This window comes from Epinephelus lanceolatus, chromosome 2 (assembly GCF_041903045.1).
Source record: "Epinephelus lanceolatus isolate andai-2023 chromosome 2, ASM4190304v1, whole genome shotgun sequence".
In the NCBI taxonomy this organism is placed as follows: domain Eukaryota; kingdom Metazoa; phylum Chordata; class Actinopteri; order Perciformes; family Serranidae; genus Epinephelus; species Epinephelus lanceolatus.
The window spans coordinates 47,462,832-47,486,879 of record NC_135735.1 but is presented as its reverse complement, the minus strand read 5'-3'; the positions used below and the strand labels follow the sequence as shown (position 1 = coordinate 47,486,879).

The window sequence follows — 24,048 nt, the reverse complement described above, 5'->3', positions numbered from 1 at the left end:
ATTATCAGGAATTTGTTTACCTGGGTAAAAAAAATCCTGGTAATTCAATTCAATTCAATTTTATTTATAAAGCCCAATATCACAAATCACAATTTGCCTCACAGGACTTTACAGCATACGACATCCCTCTGTCCTTAGGACCCTCACAGCGGATAAGGAAAAACTCCCCAAAAAAACCCTTTAACGGGGGAAAAAAACATGGTAGAAACCTCAGGAAGAGCAACTGAGGAGAGATCCCTCTTCCAGGACGGACAGACGTGCAATAGATGTCGTACAGAACAGATCAACATAATAAATTACAACATTAAAACAGTAATCCGTATGACACAATGAGACAGAAAGAGAGAGAGAGAGAGACAGAGACAGAGACGCAGGACAGACAGTAGCTTACAACAACATTAATGAAAGTAATAATATTATAATTATAGTTCTGGCTACTGTGGTACAATATGTTGAAAGTATATATTAATATCTGATAGTATACATGTGTGACAATAATCATACAGTACAGGCCAAAAGTTTGGACACACCTTCTCATTCAATGCGTTTTCTTTATTTTCATGACTATTTACATTGTAGATTCTCACTGAAGGCATCAAAACTATGAATGAACACATGTGGAGTTATGTACTTAACAAAAAAAGGTGAAATAACTGAAAACATGTTTTATATTCTAGTTTCTTCAAAATAGCCACCCTTTGCTCTGATTACTGCTTTGCACACTCTTGGCATTCTCTCCATGAGCTTCAAGAGGTAGTCACCTGAAATGGTTTCCACTTCACAGGTGTGCCTTATCAGGGTTAATTAGTGGAATTTCTTGCTTTATCAATGGGGTTGGGACCATCAGTTGTGTTGTGCAGAAGTCAGGTTAATACACAGCCGACAGCCCTATTGGACAACTGTTAAAATTCATATTATGGCAAGAACCAATCAGCTAACTAAAGAAAAACGAGTGGCCATCATTACTTTAAGAAATGAAGGTCAGTCAGTCCGGAAAATTGCAAAAACTTTAAATGTGTCCCCAAGTGGAGTCGCAAAAACCATCAAGCGCTACAACGAAACTGGCACACATGAGGACCGACCCAGGAAAGGAAGACCAAGAGTCACCTCTGCTTCTGAGGATAAGTTCATCCGAGTCACCAGCCTCAGAAATCGCAAGTTAACAGCAGCTCAGATCAGAGACCAGATGAATGCCACACAGAGTTCTAGCAGCAGACCCATCTCTAGAACAACTGTTAAGAGGAGACTGCACGAATCAGGCCTTCATGGTCAAATAGCTGCTAGGAAACCACTGCTAAGGAGAGGCAACAAGCAGAAGAGATTTGTTTGGGCCAAGAAACACAAGGAATGGACATTAGACCAGTGGAAATCTGTGCTTTGGTCTGATGAGTCCAAATTTGAGATCTTTGGTTCCAACCACCGTGTCTTTGTGAGACGCAGAAAAGGTGAACGGATGGATTCCACATGCCTGGTTCCCACTGTGAAGCATGGAGGAGGTGTGATGGTGTGGGGGTGTTTTGCTGGTGACACTGTTGGGGATTTATTCAAAATTGAAGGCACACTGAACCAGCATGGCTACCACAGCATCCTGCAGCGACATGCCATCCCATCCGGTTTGCGTTTAGTTGGACGATCATTTATTTTTCAACAGGACAATGACCCCAAACACACCTCCAGGCTGTGTAAGGGCTATTTGACCAAGAAGGAGAGAGATGGAGTGTTGCGGCAGATGACCTAGCCTCCAGAGTCACCGGACCTGAACCCAATCGAGATGGTTTGGGGTGAGCTGGACCGCAGAGTGAAGGCAAAGGGGCCAACAAGTGCTAAACACCTCTGGGAACTCCTTCAAGACTGTTGGAAAACCATTTCAGGTGACTACCTCTTGAAGCTCATGGAGAGAATGCCAAGAGTGTGCAAAGCAGTAATCAGAGCAAAGGGTGGCTATTTTGAAGAAACTAGAATATAAAACATGTTTTCACTTATTTCACCTTTTTTTGTTAAGTACATAACTCCACGTGTTCATTCAAAGTTTTGATGCCTTCAGTGAGAATCTACAATGTAAATAGTCATGAAAATAAAGAAAACGCATTGAATGAGAAGGTGTGTCCAAACTTTTGGCCTGTACTGTATGTGTATAATAACAGTAGAAGTATGACTAATGATAACAGCAGCAGGAGGCATCAGGCAGGACCACGGCAGCAGCACAACCACACACGTCACACTATCCAGGCACTGCTGCAATACGAGTTAACCTGAGACACAGTGGAGCACAAAGGCTCCGGAGAAGAAGCAATCTGTGTGGTTTGCGTTTCCACCGCACCTCAAGTTCCAGAAAATGTATTTAAATTAGCGTGATGATGTAGATGATTCGGCGTGTGCCCTGTATTTGACTCTGCCAGCTTGGCTGGTTACATGCTGGTGTAGAGAGGAGCAGCTGTTTGTCTCAGCCAGCAGCTAAGTTTAAAAGTATTTTAAGGTAAGTGTCAAACTAAGTTAGTCTGCATATAGACAGCTGTCATTTGAGCTTATTAGTAACAATTCGCTATCAGCTGAACTAGCGTGCTGTCCTTGTGTAAAACATAACGTTAGTGTCGGTGGTTGAGAGACTGTGGACGGAGCATATTGAATACTGCTGTCTGCATGTTTACATGTTCATACTTGCTGAACACATGTATTGATAAAGTCCTGGCTTCTTACTATCTAAGGTTTAATGTCACTTACAGTAACGAGGGTAGCTGTGGACAAATCGAGTCATTTTCGAGTTGTCTTCACTTTGTTTACACTGTGGCCGCACGGCTGTTCACCGGTTACCGTGTCGCATCGGTGTGTGTGTAGATGTGTGAAGAGGAGATCAGCGCCGGCACAAAAGAACCGATACCATTAGCGCTTATCAATACTACGGTCTTCAATAATTTAGCTCCGCGGCTAATTTAGTACCGGGTTTCGGTACCCATCCTTGATCAAAAAACAAAGGAAGGGAAGCTTGTAGAAATGAAATAAAGCTTGCGACGGCTGCTTATACCAGAAAGTGCAGAACGCTGCAAGCGTGTGCTCCACCGATCAGTGTTCTTCGGCACACAGCCCCACCCCTCAAGAATTCCAGGTAATCTGAAAAGTCATACCCCCCTACTAGGTACTTTTCCCAGGGTAACTTTGGGGTTGAGGGAAAGTGTTTTTACCCGGGTAATTTCGGTGGAAACACACAGTGGTTTTTCAAAATTCCGGATAATTGATAAAGGTTCCTGCTGTGGAAAAGGGGCTATGGAGTGCTGCAGGGATGACTTTTTTGTGGGCCAACACTTAAGTTAGTGTTGCCCTTGTTCCCTTGACAAAAAGCCAATGGGATTTTTCCATTGGATTTTAGATTACTACAGAAAACAAACAATAACAAGTCATACAAGTTTATGATACTCACAAGTTTTGCTCAGCAAGATAATTTTCACAAATAAACACCACTTTTTGAAGCATAAATGCAATAGACAGAAGTAAAAAGCTAACATTAGGCTATGAAAAAACTACACTATGGTCGCATAACTTTAATATTACCATCACAACAAGAATGTAAAGCCATGTTTGGCGAGGTGATGCTCTGTAGTCTCATTTAGCTACCTATTAGCTTTTTTAAGGCAAGTGACAGATTCTAAATTTATGAGTGGGGTATTTACTTATGTATTTTATGTTGTAGAACAAAATGTGAAAGTCTCTTGATCTTACGTTAACCACAGACCTTTTTTCAAGCATCTAACCAAAAACCCATTCAAAAAAATCCACTGACTGAGACTTGAGATATGGGAATCGGGAGTGCTAAAATGTTAACCAATTTCTGGGCTGAAGGACACATTCCTGCACCACTCCATTAGAATTTGGTTTGCCATAGACAACAGTTTTAAGACCGTATACTGATCTAGATGTATCAAGAGGGGACCGTATAAAATGAAACTGCAGGAAGCCACATGGTGACCGCATTCTTAATCTAATCAGCTTCTCGAACACAACATCATGCGTTATTGCAGGATAGAGTTTCACAGAAAGAAATCCTGTACAGATTTAAGGACTGTTTGTAAAGCTTGTATAGGAACATAGCCTTCACTCCACTGTCTTGTGTCGCCTTCCTTTAGGTTACTAATTCAGTTCACATTTGGCAAAAGGCAACACTTGCACTCTGTCACTTTCATGTCACTGTGTGGAACAAGTCAGTCTTTGTCACTCTGTCTTACCACTGTGCACTCTCAATTCATGCCATTGTGCCACTGACCAGAATATAGAATTTGGTCACTGCGGCCAATTGGCCCCTTAAAATAAGAAGCGAAATATCACAAAAAGTTGCACACATGACTTTGTTTATAAATTATAAAACAGCAAGTTGAGATTTGGACTTTTGCCAAAAAGAAGAAGTCTTTTTTGCCTAACACACTAAATAGTTACCAAAACAACACCCCCGATACTGAGGTCTCTACCTCTATTTTCTTCCTCTTTTGGTTCTTACTGCATGCAGCAGTTTCTCATCTTGCACAATAGCTAGTCTTCTCATGAGGCAAATTTAATGTTAGAGGCTCAAGGGCTGAAGAACTTCCTATCTTGACTTTCATTTAAAATGAAAAAGATTTGCAGACAAAGCACTGCATTGGCCATTCAAATACATGCAAGCACACAATCCTCAATCACGTTATATCTTGAATGTTATTCTGCTGTGTATCTCGTCACTGTGGAGACAGAGGATAAGATAATTGATACTTTGATAACTTTCCAAAGTTGTAAACTTGCTTCTTGTAGTCTTTTAACCTGCTTTACAGTGTTTGGGTATCTAATAAGGCCCCAGTCTCATGATCTTTGCATTATAAAACACTGGAGATGCTTTCGTCAAAATCAACTTGAAATGAGTGCCTTAAAACCCTATAAGGACAAGAGTGAGATGTCCTCAAACACAGCAAGTGCATTCCTCCTAAAGAGGATGCAGCAGTACAAATGCCTGAGGTTTTTCCCCCCTTTTCAAAATTATGTTAGTTTGCTGGGTGTCAACGTGGTGTCTGATAAAGATTTTCAGGCTGTAGTATATGATAGGCAGTGATTCTGAGGTCCTAACTTCAGTCAGGACTCCACAGCTGCAGGACCAGAACAGAGATGAGCCATAGGATCCATTACTAAAACCAGCCGTGCTGGACTGTATTTCATCATCTCACCTGTACCTGAAGCGACAGCCCCTTGCGCTTTTTGGTCTTAATGCTTGATAAGACCCTTTAGCACAAAACATTAACCTTTTGGAACAGTAGTCTCTAGGACACGACATCCAAAGTTTACAATGTTAGGTCCACAGTAAGCTGCTGGACTATACAACAAGCAGCATTTTTTGTATGCACAAAAACAACAAAACTATGCAGCCACCGACAAAGGATGTCCCACTATTACAAATCACCCCATCAAATATTAATTAGTAGTCTGTAATATCAATCAGGGTAGTGGGGTATCAGTGGAGCTTTTCTGTCTGATTAGTCTGAATGTAATTTACCATTTAGTTCACGTTTGATTAAAAAAAAATAAAAACTTTTTAGATACTTTTATTTTAATATTGCCATGTATAACTGCACCCAAAGGCAGAAGCCCTAACCAGACCAGAGTTTATGTTAGCTGGTGTATGTATGGGGTATGGTGTACTGGCTTTTGGCCAGTATCACCTGTTGTTGTCCGGAAGATGAAAATGTCAACAGCCAAAATGCCCAGTGAGAAATTTGCATAAAGAATACAGAAATAAAGAAATATGTTCATTAATGGTGTATTAAGTAGCCTCATATTGAGTGACCTATAACATAAGTTGCCAAGACAACCTAAATAAAAACTCATATCATGTAGATGAGATATTAATTACCAACAGATTTATTTATCCTCTGAAGTTGTACAGAGCACATCCCTTCCTCTTTAGAGCATACGCCACATCCACCGCAGTCACAGTCTTTATCTTAGTGTGAATGGTGTAGTTAGGCAATTGCATAATGGATCACCTTCTCCAGGAAGACCTCCAATACACCATGGGTCTCTTGGTAGAACAGACCAGAAATACACCTCACTCCATCACGATGACCCAGATGGTAAGTTACGGGTTTGGTGGTTCACCAAGCCGCACCAAAGTTTAGGGTTCGCCAGCCCCGGCCCAGAGCTCTGCGGGCGGCTCGCAATCTGCAGCAATAGTTTCAGCATCTGTTTTTTTTTTTCTGCGAGCAAATCTGTCAGGAAAACACACTGATAATTTATTATTAATGATATAAAGGCTATATTAGATATATTATAAATGATCTGATTATGATAAATGATAAAATATGCACCCCATGCTTCCACATATTTGTCAGTTGTGTCTAAACAGAGAGCGAGATGAGCAGACACATAAAAACACAGACATACATGCATACACACACACAAGCAGACAGACACAGAGCTCCACAATCTATTGGAACAGAGCAGAGGAGCAGCATGGCTTGATAAGCAGTGTGGTGAAATATGCCTCTGATTTGAATGGCCAGGCGACTGCTGACAGGGAGCTACACGACAACTGACATATCTGGGCGCACCAAGCCCCTTTTCCTCCTTTGCCTCTGCTACTAAGCCTGTGATTAGTCACTCTGTTCAATAGGATGCTTTCCTAATTTAGCTTATCTTCAAGATAGTTTAAGAAGTTTAAATGTAGGCCATTATATGGCTATTTAAAACATATGGCCAGCAGTTGCTCTACATGGCCAGAATTCTGGAATATTAACGACAATGTTAGCCGTCAAAAAAAAACAAAGTCTACTCTCTGCACCAGTCACTACAATACTAAAAACAACAAAACATTGACATGACAACGCCCATTACTGATGGTCAATCACACCCCTATGCAAAAAAGTTTGTTACGCCTCAGACAGTTCCTTCATCTCTCTCACACTGGATCTGGCTAATAACTGACAAATAAGGAACATTAGAATATTTAATGAGTAAGGTTTTGGCTGGTACTTTTCTTGACATTTACTTTACTGCAAAGCGAGTAGGAGAGGACAGCAGTTGCCTAGAATGCTGCTAGATGATTGCCAGTTGAACTGGTAAAATGTGTATGGAAAACATATGAATGGAGCAACAAGTAGCCATGTAGCCTAATTACTACCATTTCTCTCTTTTACGGCCTCAACAATCTTTACAGCAGTTGTAGAAAACAGCAGGAAATTCACTACCAATACACACCCAAAGAAGCCCACTTCAAGCAAAACTATTATAAGCCTTGGCTGACACAGAAGCACAGAAACTGACTTTGCCACAACACGTGGGCCCCAAAACTGGACTATTAAAGAAATCTATATGTGCACACTTTAAAACTGCTGTCAATGAGCTATCCCCAGGATGACATTTGACTTTGGAAGCTTTAGACCTCTTTGGCCTACACACAGAACACATAACAAAAACAACAAGAAATAAAAATTGCAAATCAGCACCATCCGACAGGGCACTTTGGAGTTTGACAAAGCTGGTGACGTGTGAGCAAGCTGCCCTGGAATGTTTGTGCATTCCAGTGGAAGGGTACTCACACCAGGAGGGAGGGAACAGAGAGAGAAAATTGCACCTCTCCTTTACCTGCCTACTACAGCATGAAGACCTAGACTCTCTCCAACACTACAGGTTAAGACTGCACCAATTTCATTCCTCTTAAGGTTGCTAGGAATGTATCCCAATGCAGTCATCAGGCTGATATTTGGGGTAATTGCTGATCTTGTTGTGCCCCTCTAGTTTTTAAATTTTTCAATTATATGTTTCATTGAAATACTCTTCAAAAAGTGCCTTTACCACCACCAATTCACCTTCCATCCAATGTTCAATCAAGTCTACAAATTAAAAGTTAGTGGTTGAGAAAGAATCAAGTTTAAAATGTGAATGCATTCATCAATCTTTCATTCCTAAGGGATGAAAACAAGAGAGCAAAGCTGGTAGAGGTAGACTTTCCCCAGCAATAGATAACCAAAACATTAAAAACAAGACATTTTCAATTTTAATGCTGTCAGTAATGACAAGCTCAAAACACAGTGTAAATAATTGATAAGTGTAATTAAGTGAAAACACACACACACACACACACACACACACACACACACACGCTAGCCTCAGATACTTGTAGGATACACACAAGGAAAAGAAGATAAATACAGAGTGTAGAAATAGATTTATGATAATTGATTACCTATTTCACTGGCTGCAAGACAGATGTTTCAAACCATGATCAAATGATAACAAGACAGGCACCGCTATAAGCATTTTGTAGAAGAAGGGAAAAAAAGGTCTGAAGAGAATTTCTTATGTTGCGGTTGAAAGAATTTCAATTATGCTTGTACTTTCTTTTTTTTTTAATCTCTGCCTGGATTAAGTGTGCAAGTGAGTGTATTGATCTGTCCACAGCAAATCTCACAAACTACCAGACCAATCAGCCTAACATGTTGTGTGCACATTTATGACTGTATGTTCAAGGACCTCTCGTGGTTGCTGTGATCCACAATTGTTGACAAAACTGCTTTGACGGTTTTATACTGTCATTGACTGCTGCCTCATCACTCAATGTCAACGAGCTCAGCTGTGCAATGGCATTCTGGTTGCCATTGGCTCCAAACCAGTTTTGTTCTGTTTGCCATCATACCACACTGGAAGCGTTTAAGAGGTGGAATGTTTAACCTGTACAATTCTGTAGACGATTTTGTTGATTTGGTCATTTTCCATGATATTTGTGTTTCTAATGTAAGTAAGCAAGGTACATAGTTAAATGTTTCTTTCTTTGTCTGTTTTAATTGTGTTTTTTATTATTTCCTACTTAGACGTGCTCTACCCTACAGACAAAGTTGATACCATTAAAAGTCCAGTTACAAACAACATGGACCAAAGATTTCTGGCTGTGTTTTAGTCATTAAAAATACATTCATCCTCATTATTATGTTTTATCTCTATTTCACAAGCAGTGCCTGTTGGCAGGAAAACTTGAACTGCACTGTACAACATGTCGTGGTTCTGTCAAAATAGACAAGGCGTGTATTTTTAGCTTCTAGGAAGCGCTGCACAAAATCTGCTAGAATTACAAGAATTGTCTACAGCAGCCGCTTGAGTACACTTTAATTCCTTAAAGAAATAAATGCAAATTTAAAAAAAACTAAACATTTGGTTGTCTACAGGATGACAGCCGTTATATCTTTAGCCTGAATAAAGGTGCTGAGCGAAAAAAAAGTCCAAAAAAGTTAGTAACTTACAAATTATGGTGAAAAGGTAGTTTCTTGCAACCCTAGAATTAAGATAAAAATATTCACAAACGAAAAAACACTTCCGGTTGCTGATAAGTAGTGTTTAACTTTTGATTTAACACTAAAAATTAAAACCCTCTGCGCGCACTGCAGCGCAAGCAGACAGATGCACGACTCAGAGCAGCATGTGTCACTGACACCAGACTCAGAGCACAGCGGACCGGTGGAAAATGTCACCATCAGCATATTATTTTACATCAATAAAATCTATTTTATCATTATTTTGAGCCACATTGTTGAAAGAATTTAGCTGTCTGTGTTCAAGCAGGATAATAGGTCTCTATTCATTGCACGTCGGGCTTTCTATTTCCTTGTCGGAAATGGTGTTGCTTTCAAGGTCCCCCCAAAAAACGGGAGAAACAAAGGCTGAATATTCAATTTTTTTTTTCACAATCAAATCCTGTGCCATCGAACGAAATTTTTTGGGTCAGCCCTAGTAATTTACATGTTATATTATACAACTGTAAAATTAACAAAAACGTAATAACCAATTATTCTGCACAGACATGTCAGCATTAAATGTCCATATATGTGTATAAATCTTGTGTGTGTGAAGATTTTGTGCTAACCTGAGAACAAATCCCAAATAAGAAAACATTGCTAAGTGTCAGAATGTGAAAACTGTGTAAGTGGGGTTTAAGAAGAAATTTCTATTTACAAAGGGTTCGTGAATGAGGCCATTACTATTAACTGTATATATGAACATTTGAGAATTAATTAATATTGACAGTCTGAATGGGTATCAGTATTTGATACCTTTAAGTTATCAACTAAAATAACCCAGTACCAAGTAGTACTGAGGCTCCACTCTAGAGATGCCTGCATTTAATACTTTCTGTACCAGGATCTAGGAAAAAATATATACAGTATGTATATATGTACAGTAGTTTTTTTATTTCATTCAACGTGCGATTGGCCCATGATCGTGCTAACTAACAAGCTGAGATGCCGCCAAACCATAAAAAAGCATGGCTATACTACATGCCACACCATTCAAATGATGGGAATCCAATGAAGTAGTATATAAACACTGCAAATTAAGTACTCTATTGGTACCTGTATTAAGGGTACTAGTATTAGAACTAGTGTCATCATTTCTTACCAAGCTCCAATAGCCTGCATGACTGCTAGTGATGACAACGCTTTACTTTTACATGTTTAGCTTTATATATTTATTCTAAACTACATTAAGTGTCAGCTAAATGGATCAGAGTCCTAACACAGTGTCTGAATGTTTTTACTCTAGATGTAGTTTTCCTGGCTGTACAACACAGAGCTGCAAAGAAAGGCCTTGGCATCCCAAAAGTGTGTTCAATATCAGTTCTTACCATCTGATGTTTAACACAACACAAGGCTGAGATCCTTTGAGTTAGAACACTGTGTGATCTGCTCTGCAATTTATACGCAGTGGTCCCTCACAATCTACAGACCTCTTTGCTTTCTCTGTAGCTATGAGCGCTCACAGTCTGCACATCCCATGGTTCTCCAATTCATTTATTATAATGTCAAAATAATAACCAGTGTGTTAACTTAATAAACTGGATGCATATTCAACTAAAACTTAATGCTTTGCGTCAGCCGCAGTCATACCGTCTAACACCTTAACCTAGCCCAACTCTCTGCTACACTTTTAGCTCTGGGGAAAGTCAAGACACTGAGTAGGCGTAGGGTTTTGAGGTGAATTACTTTTAGACTTTTAATTTTCAGAGCTATTTTCTTCACCAGAGTTTGTTTAATTTGTTGAATGCCGTAGTGTTTGATGGTCAGCTGCTGTTGTTTGTTTACATTAGCTCCGTTACCGTTAGTCTCTGGGTGTTGCTACAGAAAACACTGACAATATACTTACTGTTCATCTTGCAAATGTTATTATTTAGACATTAAATTAAAACATGCTTGCAACTGCTGCCTTCTGTAAAGATAAATTATTAAGTTAGGAAAGATAACTCTAGTGTGTCCACGCTTTATATTTGCCCGTCTGCTACAGTGTCCTTGCAGTTCAGTTCGGCCTCTTTCATTCCATCAACATCACATTATTAACTAACATTAAGACAATCGGTTATTGACATTTGTGAATGGATGCAGAATCGTCCACATCTGCATCACAATGCATTAATTGATTTTTTACCCCCACCGCTACAGTGCAACAAGGAGCCATTCAGGTGCTCTGCAGGTCACTGTTATCTTTCTATTTAAATAAGACTGCAATGCGTACTTATTTTCTTTGACAGCATTAAACACTCTGACATTTTTACTTTACCAATGTTCATGATGTGAAATACCAGCATAGACACTACAATGCGAGTCTTGACCTTTGCAAGATGAAAGCGTGGAACAGCTTAGTCCAGGGCAGCTGCTGCAGCCGACAAATCTCCATCATCTCACAGTTCACATCATATCATCAAACTCTACAGCTGAGTGTTCCTTGAAACATGAAAAATGTCTCTCTCACTTACCTGTGGCAAAGCAGTGTTAAGTTGTCGCTGCAGTGAGTCCCTTTCATGGCTAACTTCGTGCAATTTGCCCTGAGTCAAGCCCAGATTCTCCTGAGTCTCTCTCAGAGTTTCAAGAAGACGATCCCTCTCCTCCAGCATGGACACCATCAGCGACTCAAAGTGACCCTCTGAGTCCGACTGCAGAGGGGAGCCAGAGCCCCGACGACCACTGCCGCCTCCCCCACCAGGCCCTTCAGCCTCACTGATGGTGGGCATCACTTCGCACATCATCTACAACCAGGAAAGGACAGAGTGGGTCAGGAAAGGACAGAGTGGGTACAAGGAAGACAACAAAAGAGGAAAACAGTTCAGTTAGAAGGAAGACAAGAATTGTGAACACAAGAGGAGATATGGAAAAGCATAGAGGTGTCAACACATACAGGTGGTAAATTCAAACATTTCAGTATTAAGACAGTAAAAATATTTAGACTCTTTACAGTGAGCTAAATAGATTATCCAGTGTAACACAGGTTTTCCTTTCTTAGAAAGTTTTAACATTAAATTGTGTAAATGCAATTCATGTGTATGTGTATTGAGAATAACAAAGGGGGCTGTAGTTTGCTGTCTCAGGTCTTATCTCAAACCCAAAAGATGTTTTATAAATGACATCTCCTGCAACTTAGGTTCATTATTGAAATTTGAAGTAAAAAGATTTAAAGCAGACAGATCTGAGATAAAACAGAAGACAGTGGGCAAGTTTAAAAAAGCACCTCCAAGGTAATTTACAGTTCTTTACTACTTGTACAACCTCCACCTCATCTGGTCACGTGTCATAAAAGCTGTTTCTTAATCTTGAGCAAATTGTAAATCCTTGCACATTCATGCAAATGATTTTGTACAACTATCTGCTGTTGCTCATTTCATAGTAATCAAATGTATTTCCCTGTTTCTCTGCTGAATAGTCTTAACCATCAGAACATCTAAGATTTAGTTCATTGCACAGTCTTTACATGCAAAATGGTTAAACCAGCTGTCATAATCTGTCAAGCATATTTCCTATACATTTCTATTTGACTAATTTTGTAAATGTGTCCTGTATTGATGAATTTCTCCCTGGTGAATCTTGACTTTTACTAATGAAGGGGAATTTGTAAAGCGTTACATCAACCACTGTAATTCCCCAAAACGCCCAGACACATAAAACCAACTTCAGAGAACTGGTGTTGGCCATAGCCCCTCTTACATCTCCTTATCCTGACTGTGTCTGAGCCAAAAAGTTGCACATGAATACACCGCAAAGACTACAGCCAATGGCCAACCATCACGTACGTTCTGCGCCTGAGGGAGAGGAAATAACTCTCCACACCCGCAGACGGCGGTAGTGTGTAATTGTAATTCAAAAAGAGAAACTGTCTTGATGCTAGTTAGCCAGTTAGCATACTGACAACACAATCAGACATTGAAAGAACGTGTATTTGCCATGAGCCAGTAGACAATAACACAAACCATCACAAAATGTTACTGCTAAAGAGCTCAATGACTAAAGAATAATAATCTTAACTTATGTAACAAGTTTGTTTTGATCTAACTCTCTCTTGATTTTAGCTCTGTTTACTTTCCTCGCGTCTGTTTCTCTTCTCGTGCGCTGAGCTGAACTGACAATCAGGGTCATTTCATTCACCAATGGGCTCAACAGTTGCCAAAAAAGCCAATTAGCACCAACTAGCACCAACGGTGTGGGACACACCACAGCAACGAGGGCCACAGATGCTCTTCGGCGGCTGCTTGGTGTGTCAGGGCCTTTAGGGGTGCCTTATTTACTTTTTAACTTTGTGCTATGCAGTGCTGCAAAAGAGTCTAGTCTTTTTTTCTTTCTTGTATTGCAATGAGATGGTACATCAACAATCAAAAGGCTTTAATGTGAATCCTTTCCAATCTCTGTAGGTGGTGGGCTGAAGGTCGCTATCTGCTTTTGTTTTTGAAATGATCGATCCTCAGCGATAGAGTAGCTGCTTTTTTAACATTAACTTAATATATTTTTTCTGAACAAGTTTCCGTTTGTTGGCAGTCTCAATTCGATCATATTTTTATGAAAACTAAACTTATGTTTGATAAACTAAATCAGGCAAACGCTATGGCGTCACCTGACTTGAAGTGTGCCAATGATATTCGCCCAAATAGGAAGTAAACACGGCTCAGAGGAGTTGACCGGAATTGACCGGAGTTAACCGTAAACAGTATGTAGTCTGTGTCTTTATGCTATCTAACCGACAGTATTCACCTGGACATTTTCTGCGTATCTTCCATGAGAAGCTGAAGACGTTTCTAACGTTAACTTAGTTGAAGTGTTTTGAACAGTTATTCACGTTGTGTATTAGCTCATTAGCCACCGATGTGTTGTTAGCATTCATCACTAGCAAAGTGAACGGACTTTTAGCCGCAGTACAGCTAACTCAGCTTACTAATGAGGCTGCAGTTCATAGTTTCCGATGAGGAGAACCTGAGGAATAAACGGACTGTGCTGTGAGTAACCCAGCTAACGCTCAGAGTATCCTGACTGCACTGCTCGGGCCCCGCTGTCATGGACGACATCGACGGGCCGTCTTCATCTTCGCCACTGACTGAATGAATGACTGAAAGGCTGTTACACATCGTCTGGACACATGTGACATCTTGATCCTCGCCTGCTGGTTCGAGAGACCATGGAGTTGACAGGAAATCAGACGCAAACTATCTATCAAACTATGTGATGACTATGGTATTAGTACTTTTACTGAACAAAAGGATCTGAATACTTCACCATTGTATGATATATGAATATTTATGATATGAAAATTGAAATTGAATGTACTGTCCAAAGTCAAAACCACAATGTTGTACAAACCAATCTGCTGTATTGCCCTCTCTTTATTCTTGCAAGCTCTCTCAATGTTTCTTCTGTTGGCATATTGCATATAACATTCTCGGTGGTAGCCAACATTAGCTGGCACACAAAGACATTTTCCTTTAACTCATATTTTTCTACAGCTATTGCTGCAACTTGGCTTTCTTTAGTATCAAAACTGACCCACTCCAAAGAACTTCTTACAAATGCTGCCCAACTTTCGGCTGAAAACCGTATGATATTAGGAGCTGTGCTGCCTGCTACGTGCATGCGGCACTCCATATTTTCCAGGATGCATCCTTAGCTGCAGATGTGCTAGCTAAGGTAAACATGTGTTTGGGTTGATGTAAATGAGATGACATTAAAAAAAAAAAAAATCAAATCAAGTGGAGAAAACGACTCAGACTCATCACTTGTTGTATATTGTAGTTTATTAGGTCATTCATTAGACTCTAGAAGCTTATAAACTAGTCAGTTTAGGGTCTATTATTAAGAAATATATACATACATATTACAATTACTCTTTTGTTTAGTATTAGAACAATATGAGAAGCAGATGTAACATATGCCTCTTGCATGTTACATTAAATACATCAGTTGAGCTTTAAATGGTCACTATGTCGAATAGCAACATCTTGTAATATAGAATATAATTTTGCCAGTAATTTTACCTTTATTTAATAGTTGTAAGGTGTACGTATTTGTGTTATTTTCATATTTTTATGCTGTTATCTTATATTTCAAATTTAATACTTGGCTACACAGTATCCAAGGTAACGATGCAGCTATAAAGCCCATCACCGAGGGAACAAGTCAGACCGGGCTTGTATCCCCCACGTGAGTGTGTGACTGTTAAATGGAAACCTGTAAATATTAATGTATAGCTGATCTGAGAGGGACTTTATTACTAATTATAACTATATTGACATTCAGAGTGATTATCAATGTGTACTGGTTCATCTGTATCAATAGTGTCTTTTATGTAATTTGTAATATAGTAAGTCTTTGACATAGCTGTCAAGTCTCCCGTTTTGGCCAGGAAACTACCGTATTTTACCCCTCTTTCCCGCCGTCCTCCCGTATTAGTATTTTCCCGTAAATCTCCCGTATTATAATAACATAATAACCCTGTATTATAACGTATGAATGTTCACAGCATTTCAATGTCAACAAAGGTAGGCCTATCAGATTCTGATCACCTAATTGTAGTTAGTAAGTGGTTGACAAGTGGTTATTTTAGATTTCCTGTACACCTGTCTTAAAATGTAAGGGATACTGGAGCTTGGTTGGGGTGGTGGGACGGCTCGCGGCGGGCGCCGGAAAATTTCCCTTATTTTCAGATCCAAAACTTGACAGGTATGATCTTTGATCCTGGTCAAAGTTAGACTGTTGACCATATAATTTGTTATTTAACGGTTATTAAGCTTCGTCATGTTGACATCATTTATTAGTATTGTAAGTTTCCTTTGATTATGATTTTATTTATATTAAATAGTTTTACTGAGACCGGGCTTGTATCCCCCAGACCCCGAAGTGCTTGTAAGCAATAAACAGTGATCACTGAATCGACATCGGAGCATCTGTGTGTCTTTGTTGGAGTCAACTGACGTTACTAACTGTTAGCTGTTAGTCCACCATCATTATCACAACACAACGCAGAGACTGTAGGCTGTCGCTATTATCAGCAATATAAAAGAAACTTAACGGGGGCATACATAGAAAAATAAATCACAACACTGGCCATTTTTAGCACCTGCAAAGGGATTTGTGTAGACCCTAAGATTATACAATCATGTTACATACATATATTAATGATGATGGTGATTATATACCATATATTTACATTAAATTGTTCATTTGGACACAATAATAAGTCAAAAAAAGACGGAGCTGTCAGTTTTCCCTGTTTACATTTTCGGGTCCTAAGGCCGTCTGCCATTGGTTGATATTCTCTAAACTACAATCTGATTGGTTCATCAGCTAGAGTTATCCCGCAAGTTGCCTGAGCAGAGTGACAATTAAAATACAAGTTTGTGAAAATATATGATCAAACCAGAGCTGCCAACAAATTTTCCTGGACTCTATAGAATTGTTTAATATTACACACAAAAAACTGTGTACTCTATCGATGGAGATCGATCAACAACACGAAAAACGCGTTCGGCCCACCGTCCACTGGCAATAAATCTCCAAATACAGTAATGTGCAACTTTGTAACTTTGTACTGTCAAAGTTTATTCAAAACTCAATTCCAAAAAAGTTGGGCTGCTATGTAAAATGTAAATAAAAAAAGGAATGCAGTAATTCTCAAATCCTCAACCTATATTTGATTGAAGAGAGAACAAAATGAGATATTTAATATTCAAACTAATAACTTTATTGTTTTTTGTAAACATACACTCATTCTGAATTTAATGCCTGCAACACCTTCAAAAAAAGTTGGGACAGGAGCATGTTTACCACTGTGTTACATTACCTTTTCTTTTTACAACACTCAGTAAGTGTTTGGGAGCTGAGGACACTAACTGTTGAAGTTTTGAAAGTAAAATTATTTCCCATTCTTGCTTGATATACGACTTCAGTTGCTCATCAGTCTGGAATAGGGGTGGGAATCTTTGGGCACCTCACGATTCGATAACGATTACGATTCAGGGGCTACGATTCGATTATAAAACGATTATTGATGCATCTTTAATTTATGTATATTAATGCACTTTTTCACAACACACATTTCTTTTTGTCTCACTGAATAAGCAGTCAACACTTGCAATTTTTAAAAACAGTGCATTTGTCATAAGAAACAGTTGAATTCATTTCCATTATATTTTATTAAACATATAAATGGAAATGCTTGTAAACTGGAAAGTTACAACTTCGTTGTATGGAACCAAAGGTAACAACAGGTATCTTAAATCACAAGATAAAATGCATAGTTAGAGTAACAAATGATTCGGTGGCGACAGACGTCCACGCATCACATGTAACTGCGATCCTACCTGCCTTCAACAGCGAGGCCATGACTTCTGTTTTGGTTTGGTTGTAGAGTGTCGGTGAAATAGCGTCGGGATGGGATGGTGTATCTGGGCTCCAGTGTATGCAGCAGTGCTCGAAATCCCTGATTTTCCAAGACAGAATAAGGACGCAAATCCTTGGCAATAAATGCCGCGATGGCCTTCGTAATTCGCTTCACCTTTTCAGATGAGGGTGGCAGCTTTCTAATTGCTTCCTTGATTGTTCTCTGGTCAGTAGCGCCACTAGTTGCCGCAGCAACAACAGCCTACTGTCTCCCTGACTCCTCCGTCAGGTGGAATCGAGTTACATGGCTTCTCATGTTTGTTGTGTTGCCAAAGTATTTTATTTTAGCACGACACAGCTTACATATAACGTGGCTCTTGTCCAGTTCGCTTCCGCCGTCAACGTTGTAGAAGCCGAAGTATTTCCACACGTCTGCTTTTAAATTAGAAGGAGCTGTTCAGCTATCACGGCGAGGTGGGTGGCGGTCAGCCATGTTTGTTTTCCTCTGTGCGCGTGTCGGCGTGTCTGCTCCAGGTGCGCATCCCAAAGTGTCCCAGAGATGACACGTACCGCGCTTCTTAGTTCCGCATTATTTAGAACCTTCTGTATTACTCTAATTAACAGATTTAAATAATCGAAATTTGGACGTTTGTGAATCGATTCAGATTCATCCACGTCCGAATCTCGATGCATCTACGATTCGGAAATTTCCCCCACCCCTGGTCTGGAGATTCCAGACCTGCTGTGTTTCGGGCTACATGAACCACACATTTTTAACACGTCTGGACTGCAGGCATGCCACTCTAGTGCTAGCACTCTTTCACATTTTTTTTTCTTCTTCAGATAAAAGTGAGATCACAGAGCCCATTAGCCAAACAGTCCTTGTATTCTTCTTGTACCTGCTCATTAATCGAAGTTTGTGGGCATTAGTTTTAAGCCCTGCTTTTAGCTTGCGCAAAGTTGGTGGTACACAACAGAATAACATCAGCCACAGCAATCAGTGAATGTCATCTTATTTGACCGATGACCGTAAACAAGGCAAATATTGGCTGATATCGATGTTCAGCTGATAAATCGGTCAGACCACACTTTCCCACCTTATTTCAGTCAGCTTTCACTAGCAGCATTAACAAACCTTTGCAGTCTTTTTGTTACCTTTGTCACAACTTTTTTTTGTAATTTCCTGCAGATATCAAATTCAGAATGAGTGTATATTTGCGAAAAACAATAGCGTTTGTCAGTTTGAACATTTAATATCTTGTCTTTGTATTGTATTTAATTGAGATTAAGACAAAAGGGATTTATAATTCATTGCCTTCTGTTATTATTTATATAGCATCCCTTTTTTTTTGGAATATGGGTGGTATGCTATATAGAAAAAGTGCAGCCTTGTGCATTTTCAATCATTGTCATCAAAATCCTAGCCATAGTTTATATCAGAAAATACTTGGAGAGTACAATGTTATATTGACAATATTGCTAAGCATTCTGACTATCTTGTTTTGTGAACAATGTCACAAGGACTTGTCACTCTGATGGTACTTACATGTACATTGACATAAATAGGCTATTTGCTTTTGAGAAATAAAAGAAGGATTTTGAGAAAGTTGCAGCCTTTGTGGGTATTCTATTGCCTGGTGCTGTTTTTACTAACTGTTCCAAGAAATGCACTTAACGTTTTGCAAATGTTAAGTATGATTTGAAAAATGTACCTAAGGAAGTGAGAAAAAAAATATAATCAGCATACATTTTAGACACTTAAGCACTGGCCATTACAAGTTCATTAACAAATTGGAAGAGGAAACTAAACCAAATCAGCTGAAACTGTTTACCGATTACCAAAACTACTACTGAAATATAAAGTTACTTTCCCTGAGTAAACAGTCAAGTTGACCTCCATTCATCAATTACAGGTAACTAAGAAAGCTATGTTATCTATAGCTTGTAGAGTAATACTGCATCTTACAACAGCTGGGCAGGAAGGTCTGGAGAATTAGAGCCACTCTCCACACCAAGGAGCTTAGGTCCTGTAGACAGACTGCTAGACAAAAAACCAAGAATCATGTGAGCTGGATTTAACATACCTACAAGGAACTTTGTGGCAGCCAGAACTACTCCTTCATCTTATTCATTGCATCACCTGAGATGCCAAAAGCCATTTGCTTTCAGAAACCCATATTCGGTTCAGTGCACCAACAATTAACTGTATCTTCCAACAACTGTGTTCAAGACTTGCTGGACCATACCTGCTACATGTGAATTAAGGAGACAATAATCATCCCGCCTTCCTTAATCAACTCTAACTACAAATGGTGTGTTTTAGGTGGCACACACACTATTTCTGGTGGAAGAAGACGAACTTAACCTCATTTATCAGAAGCAAGAAGATAAAACCAACGCTCCATATCGAGGTCAAGCAACTCAGGCTCAACAATGTTTATGAGGGGGAGGGTCACACAGCATCCATGGAAAGGAGTGACAGATGGTGGGTCCAGTGTAAGTTAGCACAGGCATCACATACGTCAAAAAGTAAAGATGACAAACCAAGATCTGAAGGCAGGACACTTGTATACTTAAACTTAAAACCTCTTTAACAAGAAGTATTTCTTCAGGAGAGACGAAGATAATAAAAGGGAAACATGAAGGCAAATCTGGCAGGACAGAAGACTGACGGCACCGTCACTTGTGACTCAATTAAGATGAAATCAGTGTAATTATAACTACATTTGCAAATTAACTGTAGATGAGTTTGGCCTAGAAAGATTATGCAATTATGGCTCCTGTAATAGTGAATAAAGTATGATTATGGAGCAGCGTACGCCATAACTTAACATGTACAATCAAATCAGTGTTATCCACTATAACGCAGTCAACACATCTGAAAATGTGATCGGTAACTTCTAACACAAACCTATAACCATCGCGTAAAGTTGTCTAACATTCACGTGCGACTGTGTCTCACCTTTGAAGAATGTCGTTATTCCAAATGCCTTTATAATCCACGTTATTTTATGATGCCAAGTAAACGTCAACAAAGTCCAGGTACTCCAACCGTATGTTACAACCTCGTCAATCTTCACAAATATCCAGAGTCATTTAACACATAGAAATTCCATGCAGGGCTGGGATGTATTAAGGCTGTGAAAAGGGTCTTCTCGGTGAAAAAGGGGATAATTTCCTCAAGGCCTCAAAAGGAAACCCACATCAAGTGAGCAGGGGGCAGTATTCCAACTTTGGCCGGCTAAGTCAACGTTAGCAAGCTAGCATTAAGAAAGCTGGTGATTCGATGATTGCATATCTAGATTTGGAAGTAAAGTGTCTTATCTTTGTCTGTCAAAACAATCGCCCATCCTCGAAAATAAAGTTCATCGCGCTGATAAAAAACATTTCACAACAGGTAGACATGTGATGATACAGTTAGGTGACGTGGAAACAGTTGTAGCCTTGCTAGCGTTAGCTAATTTGAAACAGAATTCTTTGGCTTGAAGTCAGTTTAAAGTCGACGGCTAGCCTACGTTAGCTACTAGCCAGCTAGGAGGCTAACGCTTGCTAGTTTCGTATACTAACTTAGCTAAATACGCCAGGCAGTTGTCTGGGGATACGCTCTATTCCATACAAAAGTAGATAACATTATACAATATATCATAGCTATATATATTACATTATCGAAAACTACTAAAACGAGTTTTTAAAATCCTAAAACAACGTTAGGTCTCCAGAGCTCTGCTGAAATGATTAATCTACCAAGTTAGCATCAGCTAACGTTAGCTTCCCGTCGATCCGGTGGGGTCGCGTTACCACATCACTGCTCGACTCGGAAACTTCCAGCTAACATTAAACGTTAGCAACGTTTTGATCCGTTTGGGAAATCCAAACCGCAGATAAAAACTTTATAATCCTTTCGTTTTCGTACGACTTTAAGGTGTTCTCTCGGTACAGAAACCAAAACAGGTCCGCCTGTCCTGGTCCTTCCCTGTCGCCACTACCTGCCAGCCTCGGCAGTCGGGACAGCCAATGGTGGGCTCTCTGTCGCTAGCACTTTACATTAGCCTGGGAGTCCACGGGAAGAGAGCGCTGCACAGGCTGGCAACAGGAGGAAAGGGAAAAGCAACAGCACCTCAAGGTCCTGTCAGGATCCATGTCATCACTCAGGTAAATCCATACAGACAAAATTATAATCTGGAAGCTCGGGTTTCTATATTAAACATGACCGCACTGGCCAGATGTGTCCGGAATGTTATAAATGTCGGCTCTATCCACTGCCTCTGCACAGTCAAACTGAGCAATAAATAAAGTAGGTGTATACCATTAGGCTCCTACTTGCAACTTGCATTTTACAACAGAAATATCTCCAGGCACTACTTAACTTTAACTTTGTTTTTATCATCATATCATTATTCGGTGGGTTTTATTTCCCATTTAGATTATGCATTCGATGTATTCTATTTTCATCTTGTTTTGATTATTATCAAGTTTCAAGTATCAAACACTGCTTTACTGTTGTTTATTGCACTATTTACATTTATTTACGTTACTTGTATTTATATTTTCCATTTTTCCACTATATGTTTATACCCTGTCTTTTATCTTGAGCTGTCACTTGTTTGTGTACCTTGTCGTTTGCACTTTATGTATAGTCTTTGGATTTCCACTAGGGAACAGGGGAACACGGTTTTGTTCCTTTATGTATTATGCTGTACTGCATATAAAGATGACGACAAGTCTGTCTTATCTCTATTTCATGGTTTCTATTTTATACCAATAAAACCAGCATATCAATCAACATTTACAATACATATAATCACAAAAACCTACTACATGTTGTTGTCATGTTTCATATTTAATTTATATATATTATATACTTAATGCAATGTATACCTACAATAAGTTGCTTCCAACAACAAAATATATATATATATATTTTATATATATGTGTGTGTGTGTGTGTGTTTATATATATATATATATATATATATATATATATATATATATATATATATAAAATTCTACATTTCTCCCTTTGGATTAACATGGAAGTGTGGGAAGTGGTGAGTCAGACGTCTTTATTATAAAGATTATATGAAGTTTATTCACATTTATTCACATTACATTTTAACCATTTTACTGAGTGACCTACATTCAGCTTTTGCAGATGAAATTGCTGATAAAAGGATCATAAAGAGAATAGTTGCGCCATCTTGTGGCACATAAACGCAACACGACTTGTATTTGTGATTCACAGTGTACACTAATGTAATCTTTTACCGGGATAATACTCTTTTTATGATTCAACAGAAAATATGTTCAATGTGGGTTGAAAAACATTATAACTTTATACTTTACATTTTGACAGAATTTGACAGTATTTATTCCAGACTTTGGAAGAAAGGTAGTCTAAAGGTAATTTGTTGTGATCCAATTACATCTATGGGTGATGAAAGATACTGATAACACATATTATTTGTATTTATAGGGGAATTCTACAACGATTCTACTTCATGTGGACTGAAGGAGGTGGGGATCAAAACACTAATCTTCCGATTAGTGAGCGACGTCTGCCTCCTAAAACACAGCCGGGGATATAAAATTGACTTGACATTGTTAGGATCCATTGTTCCAAAGCACAGGGACATGCCTTGAGGGCCTTGTTATTGACCTGTGCAATTCTGATTGATGTGTTAACAATTTGGAGGCTCCGTGTTTGCACCTGGAGAAAGGTGCAATATTTGAGTTTAGGTTTTGCTGACCTGAGGTAATTATATTGATGGCATGAGCATGCGGCGTAATGAATGATTTATTTGGACACTTTTAATTTGGATATTGAAAACTGGGTGGAAACAGGTGAACAGTTTTTCAAGTTTTGGCAAATGGGTCTGTCTCTTGGTAGATGGTTTGGAATGTTTACTAATAGGCCCAGTTATAGTGTTGTAAGTGATCGAAAAACAGTAATATGCCATTCTTTCTCAAAGGTAGCTCCCCATTTCTTTCATAAACTAAATACTCTTCACCTGCAGGACTTCACACTCAGTGCCCAACCCCTCTCATTTTATTATTATTATTATTATTATTATTATTGCTAATTCCTATTCCTAATCACCATGACAGGAAGCACCACATGTTGGTTTCTCTTTCTGTGGCACTCAAAGTTGCTTTTTTTCTTCAAAATTGCAGCTTGTCAGGGGGCCCAGTGGCTTAGTGAGTGGAGTGGGCATCTCATGTGCAGGGGCAGTGTCCTTGCTGTTGAGACTGTGGGTTCGAATTCAGCCTGTGGCCCTTTGCTGCATGTCATTCCCTCTCTCCCCCATTCACACTTAATACTGTCCTGTCTAATAAAGTCAAAAGCCATAAAAATAGTCTTTAAAAAAATTGGAGCTTGTGAATGGAGGTTTGATGATTATTGTCATCAGAAAGCTACATGCTT

General features: G+C 39.2%; 1 protein-coding gene across 9 annotated transcripts in view; it reads right to left on the bottom strand.

Annotated features, from left to right (window-relative positions):
* ppfia1 (PTPRF interacting protein alpha 1) overlaps positions 1-21,642 on the bottom strand; it is a 76,555-nt gene extending 54,913 nt beyond the window's left edge. For 4 of the 9 annotated variants that reach the window (XM_078162088.1, XM_078162086.1, XM_078162091.1 and 1 more), the window contains exons 1-2: positions 20,590-21,642; positions 11,750-12,019 (exon numbers count right to left, since the gene is read on the bottom strand). In XM_078162088.1, the coding sequence (XP_078018214.1) occupies positions 11,750-12,019 (270 nt within the window). In that variant the 5' untranslated portion in view covers positions 20,590-21,642. The remainder of the gene's footprint in view (positions 1-11,749; positions 12,020-20,589) is intronic. The other 5 variants (XM_033619093.2, XM_078162095.1, XM_078162099.1 and 2 more) reach the window with 3 other exon arrangements.
* Positions 21,643-24,048: the final 2,406 nt, after the last annotated feature.